The sequence below is a fragment of the Biomphalaria glabrata genome, chromosome 16 (assembly GCF_947242115.1).
Source record: "Biomphalaria glabrata chromosome 16, xgBioGlab47.1, whole genome shotgun sequence".
Lineage (NCBI taxonomy): Eukaryota > Metazoa > Mollusca > Gastropoda > Planorbidae > Biomphalaria > Biomphalaria glabrata.
Window position 1 is genome coordinate 10,733,753 of NC_074726.1, and position 19,187 is coordinate 10,752,939.

Sequence of the window (19,187 nt, forward strand, 5' to 3'; positions counted from 1 at the left end):
TGTGTAAAGATGACTTCCCCATTGAGTTTTAGGTATTTCTGTAGCTTGAGCATGCACTTCAAATCTCGCCAAATATGCATCTATTTGATCCACATTCTCTTTGAAAGGTGGCAACTTTGGTTTTCATACAGATTTTATATTGCTCTTTGATTTCTCCTTTCGTCTCCCTAAGCTACAACTCTCTGACTCTCAATTTGTGTATTTCTACATCGGCTTCTTTCTCTTTAGCTCTTGCTTCTGCCTCTTTAGCTCTCTCCACCGCCTCTCTATCTTTAGCTCTTTCCACCGCCTCTCTTTCTTTAGCTCTTTCCACCGCCTCTCTTTCTTTAACACGTTCCTCATGCTGTCTTCTTCTTTCTTGTATAGCTTGACTTCTCTTTCTTTCACCCACTCCTGTAGAGTTGTTCCCGACAATCCCATCTCTTTTCCAGCGGCTATTAACTGTGTTAATCTCTCTGTCATTTTGTTTATATCTCTAGCACACAATATAAACAACAAAAATAGTTTTATCACTGTGTTTGACCTGGTTTCGTCTCGGCTGATTGACTTAGTTTTTTCCCGCCGTTGCACGTGAGCGCACACTCTGCACGACTTCACGGCCTTCTTGGTCCTTGACCTTTTCACAATGGCGAACCCCAGTTCTGCCTAATGTCTTCCAAGACTAAGTCAAGTAACTAGATAAACGAGCCCCCAAATATGTCACAGCTTTCGTATTATATTTATAATAATAACTCGATAGAATCTACCTTAGGTCTCGATACGTCTAGGTGTCCCTGGTTCAGTTCTAGTTAACGAAATAAAACAATGAAACTACTAGATAATAATAATAATTTTAATAATAATTTTATTTATAAAGCGCTGTTAACAAACAAAATGTAGGCTCAAGGCGCTGTAACAACATTACAAACAAAAACACGTGAGCTAGCATAAAAGTTAATCTAAAAAAGTTTTAAATAAGTAGGTCTTAATGTTCTTCTTAAAAGTGGTGTAGCATGTTGTCTGTCTGAGATCAATGGGGAGTGAGTTCCAAACCTTTGGTCCTTGAACTGAAAAAGCACGCAGACCGTAGCTTTTGAGGGAGAAACGTGGCACTACTAAAAGCGTTGAGTCCATTGAGCGCAGGGCTCTCTGGGGGACATATGGAGTAATCAGTTTGCTAAGGTACAAGGGCATCTCATTGTTATATATACACTGATGACAAAGTGTGGCGACCTTGCAATCGATTCTCGCTTTCACGGGTAGCCAATGGAGCGTGCGCAAGAGCGTAGTAGCAGAATCTTGTCTAGTTTTTTTAAGGACTATTCGAGCGGCGTTGTTCTGTATACGTTGCAGCTTGGCTATTTTGTCATCAGGTATACCTGCTAGCACGGCGTTGCAGTAGTCAAGGCGGGAGAGTATGAATGCCACAGCTAGCGTTTTTGTTGACTCCGTTGTTAAATATGGTCGGATCTGGCCTAATCTGCGCAGCTGCAGATAAAGACCTTTGCAGAGCTGACTTATGTGTGGGTCGAAAGATAGTGTTGAGTCGAAGAAAACTCAAGATTCCGCACTACATGGACAAAAGGAACATGGCAGTTCGTGATAAAGAGAGAATCTGTGCTTTCAACTTTTGAGACATTGTTCCTAGTGCCAATCTTAATTATTTCTGTCTTGTCTTCGTTCATCTTGAATTTATTTTCAACCATTCAATCGCTCACCCTTGCAACGGTACTACTGATTTTCTCTGCCAGATGCGACACCTCTGAGGGTACTGATGAATCGTATAACTGTGAGTCATCGGCAAAGAAATGGTATAAGATGCCGGTTGGCCGTATGACACCGCTGAGTGGATATGTGTACATAGTGAACAGTACTGGGCCTAGAACTGATCCTTGGGGTACTCCGTACTTCAAAAGTAAGCTTGTTGATTCCGTCCCGCTAACAACGACACTTTGGGTGCGTTCTGTCAGGTAGGATCCAAGCCACTTTAGGACGACTCCTGCTAAACCAAAAGTTGCAGAGAATCTGGCCATCATAATTTCATGGTCTAGCGTATCAAAGGCTGCGGACAAGTCCAGCATGGAAAGAATTGATATGTGGCCTTCGTCGGAATTGTGAAGTAAGTCGTTTAGTACCCTGACCACTGCTGTCTCTGTGCTACGGCACTTCCTATATGCAGATTGAAATTCTTCCAAGAGACAGTACTGTTCAAGATGAGAAAGAATTTGCGCTAACACGATGCGCTCCAGAAGCTTTGACAGGAAGGGAAGATTTGATACCGGGCGATAGTTTTTTAGACATTCCGGGTCAAGACTGGATTTCTTTAATAAGGGCCTGACAAGTGCATGCTTAAATTGCTGTGGTACAATGCCTGAAGTCAGTGAAGAGTTCACAATGTTGGTAATTGTAGGTACAAGCTCATCTAAACATTCAAGGAGCAAGGAAGTTGGAATAGGATCAAGGTCACATGACTTATTTGGCATCTTCAAAATAGTACTTTTGACATAATCTTCAGATACACGCTGAAACTCGCAAAAAGGAGAATTTTGAAAGATTGGAGAGTGGTCAAGCTGTGATGAGAGGGATGGCATGTCATTTCTAATCTGCTCAATCTTCCCAATGAAGAATCTATTGAAGGAATCAGGAAGTTCAGATACTTGGATAGATGACGGCAAACGTTCGTTATTTGCTTCCCCTAACATTTCAGCGGTGATCCTGAATAGCTCCTTTGAAGAATCAGAAGTTTCGATTTTTTGTCGAATATGACTAGCTTTTGCGTCTCTAATCATACGGTTAACCTTGTTTTTTTCTCGTATGTATATGTGTCGATGTATCGTCAGACCTGTCTTTTGAAATGTACGTTCGGCACGTCGGCGAATAAGTTTGGCAGTCTTTATGTCTTCCGTCAACCAGGGTGCAGATGGCCTAACTGAGACTGTACGAGTGACAAGAGGTGCACGGCTGTCCAGCAACTTTTTCAAGCAAGAATTGTAATTGCTGAGAACGTCTGTGTTGCTCTGTTGCAACAGCAAAGAGGTCACGTCCATTTTGAAGGAGGCAATATCTATGGCTTTAAGTTTACGGGAAGTCACGTTTTTCTTTGGCCTTTTTGCTTTTGATAGGCGCATTTCAAAGTGTACAAGAAAATGATCTGACAAGCCGCGGTCTGAGACATTGAGTTTGGCTATAAGCTCACTTGCATTTGTAACAATCCAGTCAAGAGTATGGCCTTTGACGTGTGTCGGAACATTTATCAGTTGGTCTAAGTTGCGATCCTTTAGCGCATTTTTCAGCGACACCGCGTATGTCTCATTTTCACTGTCAAAATGCAAGTTCACATCGCCTATGACAAATAGATCTTTTGTTGATATGTGACTGTCAAGGAGGTCTTGAAATTCTTCGATGAAAACTTTTGTTGTCAATTTATTTCTCTTGCTTGGTGGTGGGCGGTACAGGAAAATAAAAGTCAGTGTTCTACTGTGGTGGGAAAGGCGAAGCTCGCACATCTCAAAGGTGGTGTACGTTGAGCTGTCAGGTCTTATTGTTACATACTTGGCTAGATTATCTCTGTACAGTATTGCTAAGCCCCCTCCGCTGCCTGTTTTTCGAGGTAGACTCTTAAAAAGAAAGCCTGGTGGCGTTAGCTCAATGGTTCTTGGCTCATCACCAACTTCTTTAAACCATGTCTCACTAAGGAAAACGATGTCGTAGCTATCATTAGTGATGGTGTCTGCAAGCTCAAGAGCTTTGTTACTGCATGACTGGGCGTTTAGGTGCATTATTTTAAGCAGACTGGAGGATATAGTCACCAGAGGCGTGGCACATTTTGAAGACACCGGAGGAGTAATATCCCGAATTATAGGTTTTTGATGGGGACATCTGACCTCTGTTGTGTGAGGAGCAATAGGGGTGGGGTGGTTAATAAAACAGTTTAGTAGGGAACTGCTGAACTCTGTCGTAGAAGAAATGACAGGGGTAGGGGTGGGGTTAACAACACAGTTAAGAGTCCTGGAAACTGTGTGACATGTATCTGTTGAGTTGAATTGCGATGGGTTATACCATAGGCGAATAAGACGCCCAGCCCTAGACCCACGAACTGTCGGCAGTTTACGCCCGATGCCAAATCGACGAATATTTCGGAAAACCTCGCTATCTAGTCGTGATTTAAGTAACACACATGTGCGTCCTATGCGACGTAGTAGATTAGCGTCCATGACTCCAGTACGGTGATTTGACACACTAGGACTGATGATACACAGGTTTGCGCTCCGACTGCTATGTAGTGGCCACGGTACACAGTTTTACCAAGCACATCAATCCCTCGGGCTATGAGTATCACTCTGTTACTGTTTATATAGATGCTTGTTAAACTAAAGGATAGTAAATGAATACAAAAATTAATTAAAATTTAATTAACGTGACTTAAATCTATCGCACTAAATACACCAATCTATAGACAAAATCTACACCAATCTAATGGTATAAGAAAGATCACTTAGCTTTAGAAAATAGCAACACAAAAATCCTCCAAAACGAGAGACGAAAAAACACGACTGCTGCCTGCTGGCGCAACAATAAATCAAACACATAAACTTTAATCAGCTTTACTGCATATCACACACAAGCTGGTCTCTGTCTGATAACAAAACACACTTCCGGTCATTCGCTCAGATTATAAAAATAGATTATACATACATACACACAGTCATCCGTGACAATGTTAATTTCGCTGCAATTCTTTTACTCGAATCTGAAGAATTTGTTATTACAGTCAATATCATTTTTATTTTATTTTTATTATTATATATTTTTCATTTGGACTGGAGGCGCGGTGGCTGAGCGGTAAAGTGGTTTGCTTTCGAACCGGAATTAGAATCCTGGTAAATACTAAGATTTTTAATTTCGTGATCTTCTGGCGCCTCTTAGTCCACCCAGCTCTAATGGGGAAAACTAAAGGCGATTGGTCGTTGTGATGGTCATATGACACCCTCGTTAACTGTCCAAAGAAACCGATGACCTTTACATCATCTGTCCTATATATAACAAAGGAAACTTTTATTTCGCCTTGAGTCTCGTAATATCTAATATTTCCATGTTTTTTTAACCAGACGTTTTTCTATTACCAAAATAATTTAATTTTTTTATGTGGTCCTAATAATCCTCATTAACTATATTGTACTCTGTACTTAAAGAATTGAATGTACTCTGCACTTAAAGAATAGAAGATATTTATGATAGACTAATAATTGTATGATTATAATTGTTTCGTTGAATACTATCATCGTAAACAAAGGTTACTATGTGAATGTTTCTAATTTAGAATATATTTTTATGGCGTATGATACTTAATCTTAATTGCGATCAAAATTATGAAGTTATTTCAAAATATGTTTCCAGGTCTGTACTAGAAAAAATCAAGCATCAAGAAGTCAGTGTATTTATGTTAGGCCCAACTGGTCATGGTAAAAGTGCTGTTGGAAATTCTATCTTACAAAGATATTTATTTAAATCATGTGATCGCTTATTGACATGTACACAAACTTTTTCCAAGGAAACAGTTGAAATACATGGTCGTAGAGTTACTGTTTTTGATGAACCGCCTCATCTAGATCATTCAGGTTATTGCTTTAAAAAATTTTTGTATTGCATAAAAGAAACATTCACAGCAAACCCTCAAGGCTTTAATGCTATTCTCTACGTTATTAATAGTAAAAGACGATTTGGGATGGAAGAGCGTAAAAATTTGGAATGCTCTCAGGCCGTCTTTGGTGAGAACAGTCTAAAGGATTTTTGTGTAACAGTATTCACACACGGGGATATTATTAAATGCATGAAAGATATATGTTCCATCAATACATTGGAACCTTTAATGAGTGCCGTAAGCAACAGAGCTGTGTTTTTTGATAACAAGACAAAAAACGAAGCCATCAGGGATAACCAGGTAGCAAGCCTTTTAGCTGAGATAGATATTTTACAATTAAAACAACAGCGACTCTATACATACCAAGATTTTGTAGAACAAAAAAAGGAACATGAAAAATTATTGAAAGAAAATAAAACATAGTCTTTTAATAAACATTAACGAGTATATTATTCAAAGATTTCATAATTTGATTCAAAGATTGATCAGTACAATCAAATATATTTATTCAATTGTTCAATTGACCTTTCCAATGCTATGCTTGTAACGTATACTTTTTTATGTGCATGAAATAAATATTTTTACAAATGTATAAATGTATTACATTAGAAGCTATTTTTACTGTCGAAACTGTAATCGTGTATGATCTACTTTTTCTACAGTCTTAGTTAAATATACATAACTGGTCGACCGGTGGCTAAATTTAAGTCTAGTTTGTATGACAAATGACAATGGAGATATAAATTTTTATTTGGGACGGGAAAGTCTTGTTAAGTAATTTGTACAAAGTAAATCAATAATTATTTTTAGAATTTGCCCATTTTTTTAATTTTGTTAGAAGAATAAATCATTTTTAGTTTATCATTATAACATATAACATGTTATTAATTTTCAATGTATGGATAAGGTTAATAATTATTACTTTAAAAATAGGAATATACGCTAAATGAATATATGGAGATGCTGTGGCTGAGGGGTAATGCACTTGGAACAGGAAGTCCCTTTTTCGAATCCTGTTGAAGACTGTAGGTGGACCACTTCGGGGGCCGATTTTGAGTTTGTGTTTCCACACAAACTGTCTTTGTAACTTTGTGGGGTTTTTTTGTACTTTTAGTATCACTAAGTCACAGTGGTGTAGCTAGCGCCGTGTGGGTGTGAGGGCAGCACGGGGCATCAAATGGTGGGGGGGCATCAGTAAAACTGTGGCATTTTACGTCTCGAGAGACGATCTTTTCCTTTTGCATCTTCTTGTGTGACTAAAGAGGCAAATCCTTGAAACACAGCTGCGATCGCAGGTTGGGCATATATGCCCCAGTAAAACTGCACATTGTGTTTATATGAACTGGCGCTCATAGATCATTTTTTATCTTATTTTATCTATTTTTATCTAATGTTAATTTGTGTAAATTATCTAGGCTAGTGCTAGAAGTAGGTTATTTAGTGCCTTTTCAGTTTATATACGTCAGTGCTGAGTACAATGTAATTTCCGATATTTATAACCTTCTGCTAGTTATAGTTTTTTCTCTTATTTGGGTTTTATCCGTAAACGGAAAGTAGTTTTTAAAATTGTTAACTAGTGTTAGACATCTTTTCCTATTTTATGTCCATGATTAGTTTTACTTATTTTTGTCTTTAGCGCTTATGTTCGATTAGTAGTTATTTTTTAATTTCAGTTTAAGTGTAGGTCTGTAAACGGTATAAAGCTTCTATATGAGTTTAGAATATAAATAACTTTTATCTTCCTATTTGTATTTTGTTAAGACTTTCTTTCTTCTGCAGTATACTTTCATGTAGTCCGTGTCTTTAATAATTTGCTAGATTTTGTTAGAGTGTACGACTAGGTACAAATTAGGAATATCGGTAGTCCAGTTTTAATTTTAGAAAATTAGCGTGACGTCTTGCCATTGTGGTCTATAGTGGAACCGGAAGTTCCATAGACTTGGGTAGCGTCACCCCTCAGCCATCTTTAATAATTTCATTTTTTACTTTTTGTTTTAAAAATTTGTATTTTATTATGTTTCGATAGTAATTTTTATTAATATTCTATTATTTGAACGACTGCTACACTTTTAAGTTGGCAGATGGTTCTGACTCTAATTTTAGTGTACAAGATGGCTGCGCCCTAAGCATGTCATGGCGGCTTTGTTGAGCCCATATACTTCTATATTATACTAAACTGGAAACCGGAAATAAATTCTTATCCTTGACTAATCGATTCACAGACCTATATGTTGTTGTAACTTAGTCAAATAACTTCAACTAAAGGATTACAAAATGGGACGTTTAATCATCAATTGGAAACTAGATCTAGAGCCAAACCATAGACTTATATATATCAAAAACACAAATTTAGTGTTGCATTCAGTCTTTTGATAAAGAAGATTATGTATCTAAAAATTGCAAAATAATAATTCTGAGACAAGAGTACTCTTATTTTTGATGTTCATTTACTAGATCTAGATCTAAAAATTAAATTATATGTTACATAGGTTAGGGTTCAAATAAAAAACAACTTTACTTCTCTTAACTACTTTACAAAACAACGCCTTGATACAACTTTCTAAACAATTTCACGACATTTTTTGTAGTGTTAAAATCTCCATGTCCAGTCTAGTATAATATAGATGTCTATGCCTATGGTTGAGCCTTATTGGTCTTAATCTAGATCTAACTATATTTATTGTAGTTTAGCCTGACCTGTGTTGGTTGTGGCTTACACTTTGACTCATGTATTGCTTTTATTAGCTACATAAAGTTAATAGTAATTACCTCTTGTCATGAAGGTATATGTATATGATGGACTAGATCTAGTTCATCATTACTTTATTATTGTCTTATCATGTTTGTTTATTTTTGTAATTGCAGGCTATAATTCCTGCCTTACTGTCTACTGTGTAAAAACTGCCAAAAAAAAATGCCTTAGATCTGCTGTTGCTATAGTATAGTGTTGTTATTGATGCCTCTGTCTTAGTAAAGCGTGTTTTATTTAGTTGTGTTTTATTTAGTACTACTATTACAGTTTCATTGTAGATCTAAATCTATACACACTAGTTGTAGGGTTTATTGTTGGGTTTTATGTGATATTGATCTAGGTTTAGTGGGAGTACTTTAGTTTATTGTTAGTTTGTTTGTGTGACTGTGATAATAGCTTCAGAAGGAAGGATGTGCTAATATTATATGATATTACGTCATTGTTTGTTGTTTATGTTCTGTGCGAAAGCAAAGGATCGGACGGAAATAAAAGTTAGTTATATATGTCTACCTTGATAAAGACAGTCTCGTTATTATCATTATTAATTAATAACGTCTACAGTAATTTATTATTAATCTGTGACAACAGAACAGTGACAGTAGGATAGTTTGATTAGGGCTTGTTTAGTGTACATATTGTTACGAATCTCACTATCCAGGCTCTCTGCAAACTGCACCATACACCACCAACTTAAAGAACTTGACAAGTCAGGGCTCCAAAATAACGTAAAGGTTTAATGTCCATAAATAACAGCCAATACTGTACAATTGGCAGCACGTAGAACAGTACAAATAGCTCTGCGATAACAAATATCTCTCCGATAACACCGTTCCGCCGTATCAAATCTTGCACTGGCCTCTCCGTCTCGTTCCGGGCTTGCACTGGGTTCAACAGTTCAGGACTGACTTCACACACTAGACTCGTTGTGTCGGACTCGATCACAGACCAAGATCAAGACGCCGTTCGTCTCAACTGTACTTGATAGTACTCCGCACTGAATCGTCGTAATGCTCCGTACAGAACCACACCGTTGAACTGTGCTGTAGTCGACCGTGTTCTGAACTCCTGTCGTGAACCCTTCTGTCGTGAACCCTCTTGACTGCGTCGCCTCCGCTCTTATATAGGGTCCCTACTGGTCTTCTCGAACCGGACAGAACGCCGATTGACGTTTCTAGGTGGTCAGATGACTACAACTCTCGTGACGCTCCTGAGCTCTGTTCACGACGGCGATCTTTCCCGAACTGTCCTGTTGACACTCGACTCGGCTGACCGTCGTAGCTCGTCACGGTTGACCGCTCGTCTAGCGCTGGCCTGGGGCGATTTGCGTCGGCTGACTACACACACACCACTACCCCCATTTGTGCCACCACCAGGTTTATAACAATATATTTGATCATTGATTTATTTTTCTAATGTAAATAAAGTATCGTGTTGTTTTATTCATTTTCAAGTAAAGTTTCGTTCTTGCTTTAGTTAGTTAGTTTAGTCTAGTTTAGTTAGCTTAGTTTAATTGTGCTGTCTGGTTGCTTAGGCGACTCTAGCCCTTGGTCGCAGACCGAGGTGCACAAATTGGGCCCACCCAGTAGCGCTACCATCTGCTTCTGTAATAAAATTCTTGTTGAGCAGAAAAAGGTCTTCTTGGCCTCCTGACCTGCTCACAATTTATATTATAAAGTAGAATGTAAGGTGTATGTATGTATGTGACTTATATACATCAAAACCGCTTGACCAATCTTGATAAAACTTGGCAGGAATGTTTCTTGGGTACCAACTTAGACCTTAGTGTATGTATTGTAGCCCTAAAACAAAATTCAGGCACTAAAAAAAATAAAGTTGTCCGACTCTATTAAAGCTATAGTATTTATGAATCTAGGCCATGGTTAACAATGTTGACATGAGAAAAGATCGAAAGGATTTAGACCTAGATCTAATTTTAAGAAATACACTTTGCGCAGATAGTTTTTAACTTTGACACATGAAAATACAAAAGAAGATCCATTGATTTCATTATATAATAAAATTAACCTTCAATTTTGTGTTTCAAAAGCATTTTTTACATAAATTAGTTCCTGATATCTGTGACTACAGATTTTTTGGAGAACATTCTTTCATTAGACATTATCAAATGGTTACACATTAGCACATCTCTCTACTGAGTCTATTCCTATGCCTAGGTCTAAAACTCTTATTGAACTTTTCGCAAAGATAGTTTTATGCTTTAACACATAGACATACTAATTATTGTCCATTCATTTCATATTTTAATCAAATTAACATTCAAATTTGTTTTTCTAAAGCATTTTTAATACATTCGTTCGCTGTTCGCCAAAGCTGCGTAGCCGTGTTGAGATAGACCTATATTCATTCATGCACAACACAGAATGAACTCTATAAAAGCCAATTTTTAACTCTAGATTAGTGTAGATTTAGATCTATGTCTACCTCAAGATCTACTTTATACTTTAACACATGAACATTCAAAATAAAGTCTATTCATCTCAAATTTTAATCAAATATATGTAGGCCTACAAGCAAATGTTTTAATTTGAAAAAATGGATTTAAGCCTATTAGCTATTTTGATTTGATAGCTTCATTCACACTATTTTTTAATTGACACATTCGCTTTACTTATTACATTATTATTTCGTTTAATTGTTTACAAAACACTCTCAGTGACTATATCGACAGTAATGCGCAAATAAAGACTAGCGGGTCGCGGGTAACGTATGTCTAGTTACATATAAACAAACAAACAAATTCATTTGTTTTTGGTATATTTTACACTTAAATGTAAGCTGTAGACTAGCTAGAATTGAATTTTACCAGATTTAATTTAACATCTAAGGCAACGAACTTTTATACTTTTTTAAAGCCTTACATGTTCTTACTATATTGTTTTATTCACTGGTTATATACAAGATTATAAAAATGGCTTATCCACTTTTAAGATGATAAGCGCGCTGTCATTTTGTTTTCAATGATGTGTTTCAGTGGTGTTGCCAACTTAAGTTTTATAAAAAAATTTTATCATTTTTTTTTGCACATTTTTTTCTTTTAATATAATTTGCTACTAGCATTGGCGTAGCTAAGGGGGGATGAGGGAGAATTTAAAGATCCCCCCGGGCTCCCACTTGAGGGGGGCCTTCAAATGGGTGTCCGAAATTTGTTTCTAAATACATAAATTAATATATTTGATTGACAATTAGTGTTGATGGGTGTCATTTTTAGCGGCCCCCGTAAGGGGAAAAAGCCGCTATTAGGTTTGTGCAAAATGTCCGTCTGTCCGTCTGTCTGTCCGTCTGTCACACTCAGATCTCAAAAAGTAGAAGAGATATGAAAAATATTATTTCATTATTAAATGCGGCTTGAAAAGTTTAGGTGCAACGGCTACTTTTGGTTTTCTAAAAGCAAACCGTTTAATTTATCAAATTAATTATGCAAGCGATTTTTTCATAAAAATACACCAATTCTAAAATAATTACGTAAATGTAAGGGAGGCAATGTTACAATATGCTAACAAAGATTCACAGTTTTTGCGTATTTTCAGTATCACCAAGTCAAATATATTTAAAAATGTACAGGAAATGTTTACAACAAATATAAATAATAGTTAAAGATGTTTTTTCTGGTCAACTAGCTGCTAAAATTAAAAGAAAACATTTCTGTTTGTTTATAAAGGCTAATAATGCACTTTGTATGTAAATATCACGCACATTTTTTTTAATGGACTTTTTATGCAGCGATTTTCGTGCAGTAGCGTAACGTCGCAACATGATCATGTGCTAAACCAATTCCTTAAACTTTTTTTAAAAATCCGATTTTATTTATTTTTTGTTTAGTGCCCCCATCCGAATAAAAGAAGATTATTTTTGTGCGTTTTGTCTGTCGGTCGGTCTGTCCGTCACGATTAGATTAAAAAAACTAGAACTCTAAAAGCTATTGAAAATCTGATTTACCCTTTAATGTTCCTCCCGTAACATCTCAATAGTTTTAAGTATCTAAAATTGATTGTTCCGGATTTTTTTGTGCAAAACTAATCAACGCCAACAAATGTTTGTTTGCTCTTCTAACTTATATTACATTCAATTTCCATGCTTAAACGTTGCAAAAAACATATTATCAATAATATATTGTTCCGTTTTTTATGTAAATAGCATATTAATGCTAAATCAAAATCTCTATACTGACTTATATTTCATTAAGTGTAAAAATGTTCCGGATATTGTTTTATAAAACATGAATTATGCCTAATGAATGTTTGAAATCGCATAATTTACTAATATTACACTTATTTTATTTGACAATGCGTCACTAATGCGTCACTACAATTTGGCTATCAATATCAAATTGTTCCGTATTTTCATCTTTAAACAAATTTTAAAAATATCGACACTAGGTTGTTCAGTGCTTTAAAAAAAAGTAATTTACTAGAATTGATTACTGAAAATTACTTTTTAGACATTTATTTTTTTTTGCTGAAACATAACATAGAAGTTTTGTAATTGATAAAGACTGTTCCGGAAATTTTTTTCTTACAAATCGTCGCCAGAAATTTCCGAATTTATTTAAAAATCTACTAACGCCAAATAATTGTTTGAACTCCCTCTTCTAATTAATAAACAAATAATCTTCTCATTTACGAAATAATGTTTTTACAGATTTTTATGAAAAATATTTTAACTCACTTCTATCTTACAGTACATTTAACTTTCTACCTTAAACATTAAAAAACCTTATTATCGTTAATATTATGTTCCGATTTTTAAGGAAAACAGTATCCAAACACCAAAGTAAGGTAGAACTCAGTGCACCAATGTCTATGAACCCTCGTTAAATATCTCGTGTAAATAAAGACATTTTTTTATTGTACCGGTACTAGCCTATTGTGAGGTAATGGAATTTTTTTCTTTGACGTCATATGAATGGACTTTTTAAATGTAATGTTAAAAGAACGCACTCGGTGCACCAAAGTCTATGAACACTCGATAAATGGCTCGTAATGATGAAGGCGATTTTTATTCTAGCTAGGCCATGTGACGTATTTTTTTTTCCTTTGACGTCATATGAAATGAAATCTTTAAATGAAATGCTTAAAGAACGCACTCGGTGCAGTAAAGTCTATGAACACTCGATAAATGGCTCGTATTGATGAAGTCTTTCTAGGCCGTGTGACGTAGTGTTTTTTTTTCCCCTCTGACGTTATATGGAATTAATTCTTCAAAAGAAATGAAAAAAGAACTCGGTATAGTAATGTTTATTAAGCCTCGTTATGTGACTCGCGTTTAAAAAGGAATGATATCTTGATTTAGATCTAATCTAGATTTTTTAAACTAGATCTAGATTTTTATTACAGTGTATCTAGATCTGGATTTATATTCTAATTAAAATTATTTTAGAGTCTAGATCTAGAATTTCTAGATCTAGTTTAGACAAAAATAGACTAGATTAAGATGTAGAATTTCAATTTCTAAACTTAAAGTGTAAAAAAAAAGTGTAGATTTTCATTTCCAAACGTTTTGATCAATATTGCAATGTTATAATATACTAAAACTAATCTAATATTTTAAATTTAATTTTAATTTAAATTTACGCAAATGAATCTTTGAAACATTATTACTTTTGACCATCAAAATTAAATCACCTCTTGAATATTATTTGCGAATATGCAGATGCGACAGGGATCCGACTTCGACGGGGGCTGCCTCTGAGTTTGTGTAACACAAACTCTCTTTGTAATCTTGTTTCATTTATGGATACACTTTATAACAAAGTTCTAGGTCTATCAGTACGTTGACTTTGTTGACATTTTAAAATTATTTTTTCCACAGAGATCACAGTTTTTTAAAGTTCGTTTTACATTTTAAAATGCAAATCTTTAAAAGATTTGTTGCCGATTTATTTTCCTTTTAAAAGAGATCAAACATGTGCTTGCATCAAGAACTAAGTATATTTCTCTCTTTGTATCCACGAATAAAACTGTATGATATACAGCGAATTCCAGGTATCTTGTTACCTTTACTAATAAAAGATTTAAATGGTGAGTATTTTAAGGTTACGCTAATTAACCTTGAAGCAAAATGTACAGAATCGGGGTTAACAGATCCAATAGTTATTCTTAATAATGCTAGAATTGTCCATTATTCGGGTTTGGCTTCTATAATTTCAGAATTAAACTTAACACTCGAGTTGAAGAGCTGAAGAAATTAGTACCCTTTCATGCTTTCTGCAAAATGATGAGAAACTAACAAAAACCCAATCCATCGAAAAAGCAAAAGAAGGTAGTGAATACTATGGATTCCCTGTAATCAAAACAACCAGAAGAAAGAAAAGACTTGATGGAAAGTTGAGTTCTAATGTAGGACTGTCAATATAACTGCAATTCAAACGGGTTGCGACAGAAGTGCTGGACAGATTTCATATGGAAAAGAAGGGCAGATTCCAAAGGCTGGAAAAAAATAGATACCTTTGGGTTTCTTATTGAACCAAGACACCTGTTACATGAAGACACGCTTGTGACAAACTGTGTTACTTTTTCCTGTTTGTATGATGAAATAAATGGCAAATCCCTTGTTCAATGATGTCATTGATGCACGAGCACTTTTCATCAACAAACCAGTTATACAATCACCAATAGACATATTGCGGAAACAGGCTTCATATGGTAATTACGTGTGCTCAAACCTTGCAACCTTTTCAGAATATTGCTAACTCAGGCCACATCCATTGCGTTATGTGAGAGATCATTCTCAAAGCTCAAGTTCATCAAAAGCTATCTCAGGAGCACAATGACGCAAGAAAGGCCTATCATGACTTTAATGTCAGTGAAGTCACAGATACTAGAAATTATCGATGTAGATGATGTTATAGATGTCTTTGCTGCACAGAATGCACGATGTTAAGCGATATGAATTGAGATTTGTCACTTGTGCCTTAATTAGCTAATAAACAACGGTGCTATTCATTAAAAGAGCCTTAATGATTATTTTTTGTTAAGTTTACTGATATACTGAGCCCATTTGATTTTGGGCTTATATATTTTTGCATACATTATCTTATGTCATATGTCGAATGTCAAAATGCAACGGGCCTCCAAAGAGGCCAATCCCCCCGGGCCCCCAAATCCCTAGCTACGCCCCTGAGTTAGGTATTTTTTTAAGTGTGTCAATTATTAAGTTATTTCTGTCAGTGGAATTTTAATCTCGAGATAATGCTTTGCTTTTGCAACTTCTTATGTGATTAAGAACTTCTTTAGGACTGGACCCCAGAGGCAGCCTTTAGAGAATGAAAGGCCACCTGCAAGTGTCATTCGCGGGGTAGCCATAAGCGTACCGTAACACGTCATGCTGATGGACTCGTCTGCCTCGAAGGCTGTAGGACTTATTGTTACAAAATATATTAGGCTACTAGGGCGGGCTAGCTTATAATATACTGCCATTCTGAGAATGTCTGGTGATCCGGCACAGAATGGGCCGGTACGGACGTCGCCAAATGGGCCACTTTGTATTACAGTAAGTCCGTAAATGAGCTCATATAAGCCTTTTTCCTCTTTATTTTGATGGTTATCGATAAAAAATGTTATGAAAGAAATTGATTTGGACAAAATCATAAGGAATGTGTCAACGACCAGTTTGTATACGATAGAAAGTTAAGTGTTCATGTCGCAACTTCATGACAGGTTATGTTTCACTCTTTTAGTCCTTTCAAATCATTTCAAAATCATGTAATAAAGTTGTCTATTCGGACTAATTAAGATAGCGTTTGTACTGTATATTGTTTTGTTGTTTTTGTTTTTATAACTCATATATCCTCTGATTCTATTTGTATGTAGAAATACAATATATTACGTCAGTTAACGCATGCGTGAGTTTAGTTGTTTATTTTAATGATTTATGAAATTGTACAAATTATAAAGATAGGTACGCCAGATGTGTACCGATAGAGGCCTATGTGATGCCATGTCCGATTTTGGCATCCACTCTGCCCCTATACATAGTAGGCTACCTTATATGATGGTACTGACATACAATATGATATTTTGAGACCAAAAATGTTACAAGATTTCATTGTAAATTGGTTTCATATAGATGAGGGTGGAGCCTAAAGATGTACGTGTTGGTTGAAGTTAACGTATTTCTAAAGTAACTTGATGAGAACCCTGGTTGCTTCAGTGTAACTACTTTTCTGATGTTATTAGTTCCGAGTATGAACGTAAACATACATCACCACGAGGACCAAACGGATATAACATAATAATTCACTTTATTGCAGATTGGGCTACAGTCAAGTCTGTCACTATAATGATATGATTCCTTCAAAAGTCTACAAGCAACTAAATTAAAAGTCTACATAATTAATCTCAACCCAACTAGCTGTTACGTCATTAAATGTCGCGTTCAACGTTCGTCTAATTAAGTGCGTCTCTAGCCAAACTAAACTAAGTGCTTAACACGGGAAAGGCTTCCAAAATATTGTATTAACTCCTCGTTTTTAAGAACTGTTCAAGATTCCGAAGCTGACTGAAAAGAAAAACACCTATCGAGATTTTTTCTTGCCCATTCACTAAAGTGGTCCCTGACACTTAAAGCTTACTTTATATGGGCCATAGTTTTTATCCTGTGCTTTTTTTTTCTCCCAACTTTTGGTGTTATTCTTGATGAGATACATACATTGGCCTACATCAGTGTATGTAAAGAGTGGTCGACTTGCCTCTCTCCTGAAATGTCATGTCTATAGTGGAATATTACAATATATCTTGTGAACATCGACGCCGTGGCATTCAATGATTATAACTAAGCCAGCCAAGGTGAATGCTGATTTTATAACATTGCGGATGCTGGGGCTTCGTCGTTTGTGATTTTGTATTGACACAGAATCCATCTTGAAGAAGTTGCAAAGAGCAGATAGACTACTATTTAGCAGAATGCTCAGCACATGGTTGGGATAGACTATTGCATTTATATTAATAGTCGGTAAAATATTCCAACGAGCTCTTTTCTGCCTCCGTAACATGGTGCTCATTGCTTTAGCTCTTTTTTTATGTCCTTATCAATAGCATATCATTGGAAATAATGGAGCTAAAGGAACAGAAATAACAATTCATATTGAGTGATCAGCATTAACGGGCTCTTTTCTTTTGGTGGGGAAAGGGGGCTAGTTATTTGATTAAATGCATGCAGAAGAAAGTCTGTCAACTGTGTCCTGTAATCCTAGATTCAACAAAAAAATCTGCGACATCATCACAGAGGATAACAATATTTTTAACTTCTATTTTCAGCGCCCCCGAAAGGGGAAAAGATGCTATAGTTTTGTTAGGAGTATCTGTCCGTCCGTCCGTCCCAATTAGATCTCGTAAACTAGTAAAGATAATGAAAATCCGACATCATATTTTAGACCATTCAAAGTTCTGATGCATGTACTCTGCTTCCTATGGCATCTGCTTGCTGGGATCTTATGTCTTCCTTTACATCCCCATTTCTACATTCAGTAGACTTTATCCCATAATCTGAAAATGTTTAAACAGTCATGTGAAATGATCAGCAATAACGCAAAATATTTTTAATAACGCTGAGAACAATAACAGATAACATATAGTCTTAATGATCGAATTAGAATGAAACTTCTGGTGAAAAAAATAATTTTTAGTCTATATGAAAGAACTTTTTTTTTTAGATTAAATGATTTGCTAGACTCTGTAGTTTTGGTCGGAAATTGATTTTAAACGCTCTAAATATTTGAACAAAATGCTTTCTAAGTAAAAAAAAATTTTGATAAATATGAATTATTATTTTTTGCACGAAATCTTATTAGTATTTATCGCAAGATCGTCGGTTTTGTTTTTTAACATACAAAAGAATTTTCAGACCCTTATCAAAATTGTTATCAAACCTCATCTCTTATCTTTTTTGATACTTAAACTACATTGAACACTAAAACACCCGAAGTGGTCAACCTAGAGTCTTCACCAGGATTCGAACACGGGACTTCCAGCTCCAAGTGCTTTACCCCTCAGCCACAACATCTCCATATATTCATTTAGCGTACACTTATAATTTTTTAAACAATAATTACTAACCTTATCCATACATTCAAAGTTAATAACATGTTATATTGTGATAAAGAGAAACTAAAAAAGATTTATTCTTCTAAATAAAATAGATATATTTGCAACACGAAAAAAAATTATTGACCTAGTTTAAGGTACAATTGTGTACAGATGACAACAAGACTTTTCCCTCGCAAATAAAACTTAATAGACTCTATCTCCATTGTCATTTGTCATACAAACTAAACATTGATACAGCTAGATCTAGGCCTAGTTTTAGATCTAAATCTAGATTCGAGATCTAATTCTAAGCCTAGATCTAGAAATAGATCTAAGTCTAGATCTAGAAATAGATTTCTTCTTCTTCTTATATAATACAGACGTTACTTCAAAAAAGAAGATGATTACGTCCTACGAGTCATGCATTTAGTCATGCATATTAACCAATGACTTAAATACTACCAAGTCACTGGATTTCCTGGCTAGCTCAGGCAACCCACCCATTCCATGCTCTAATAGCACTAGGGAAGAAGGAGTATTTGTACAAATTTGTCCTAGCATATGGGACCAGGAATGTGCCTTTATCTTTGTGTCTTTCAGAGTATTTTATTAAATTTTGTTTTTGTATTTGAAGATTATGGTCTCTAAGTCTAGATCTAGACAATCTAGAGTTAGGTCTAAGTCTATATCTAAGTCTAAATCTAGATATAGAATCTTGATATAGAATCTACAATTGAAATCAAGTTCGTATTAAAATTCTTTTTAAAACAAC

The 19,187-nt window shown here is 35.5% G+C and overlaps 1 protein-coding gene across 3 annotated transcripts in view; it reads left to right on the forward strand.

Moving 5' to 3' along the window:
• LOC129923466 (uncharacterized) overlaps positions 1-12,070 on the forward strand; it is a 106,907-nt gene extending 94,837 nt beyond the window's left edge. For all 3 annotated transcript variants that reach the window (XM_056014511.1, XM_056014513.1, XM_056014512.1), the window contains one exon: positions 5,377-12,070. In XM_056014511.1, coding sequence (XP_055870486.1) covers positions 5,377-6,043 — 667 coding nt within the window. In that variant the 3' untranslated portion in view covers positions 6,044-12,070. The remainder of the gene's footprint in view (positions 1-5,376) is intronic.
• Positions 12,071-19,187: the final 7,117 nt, after the last annotated feature.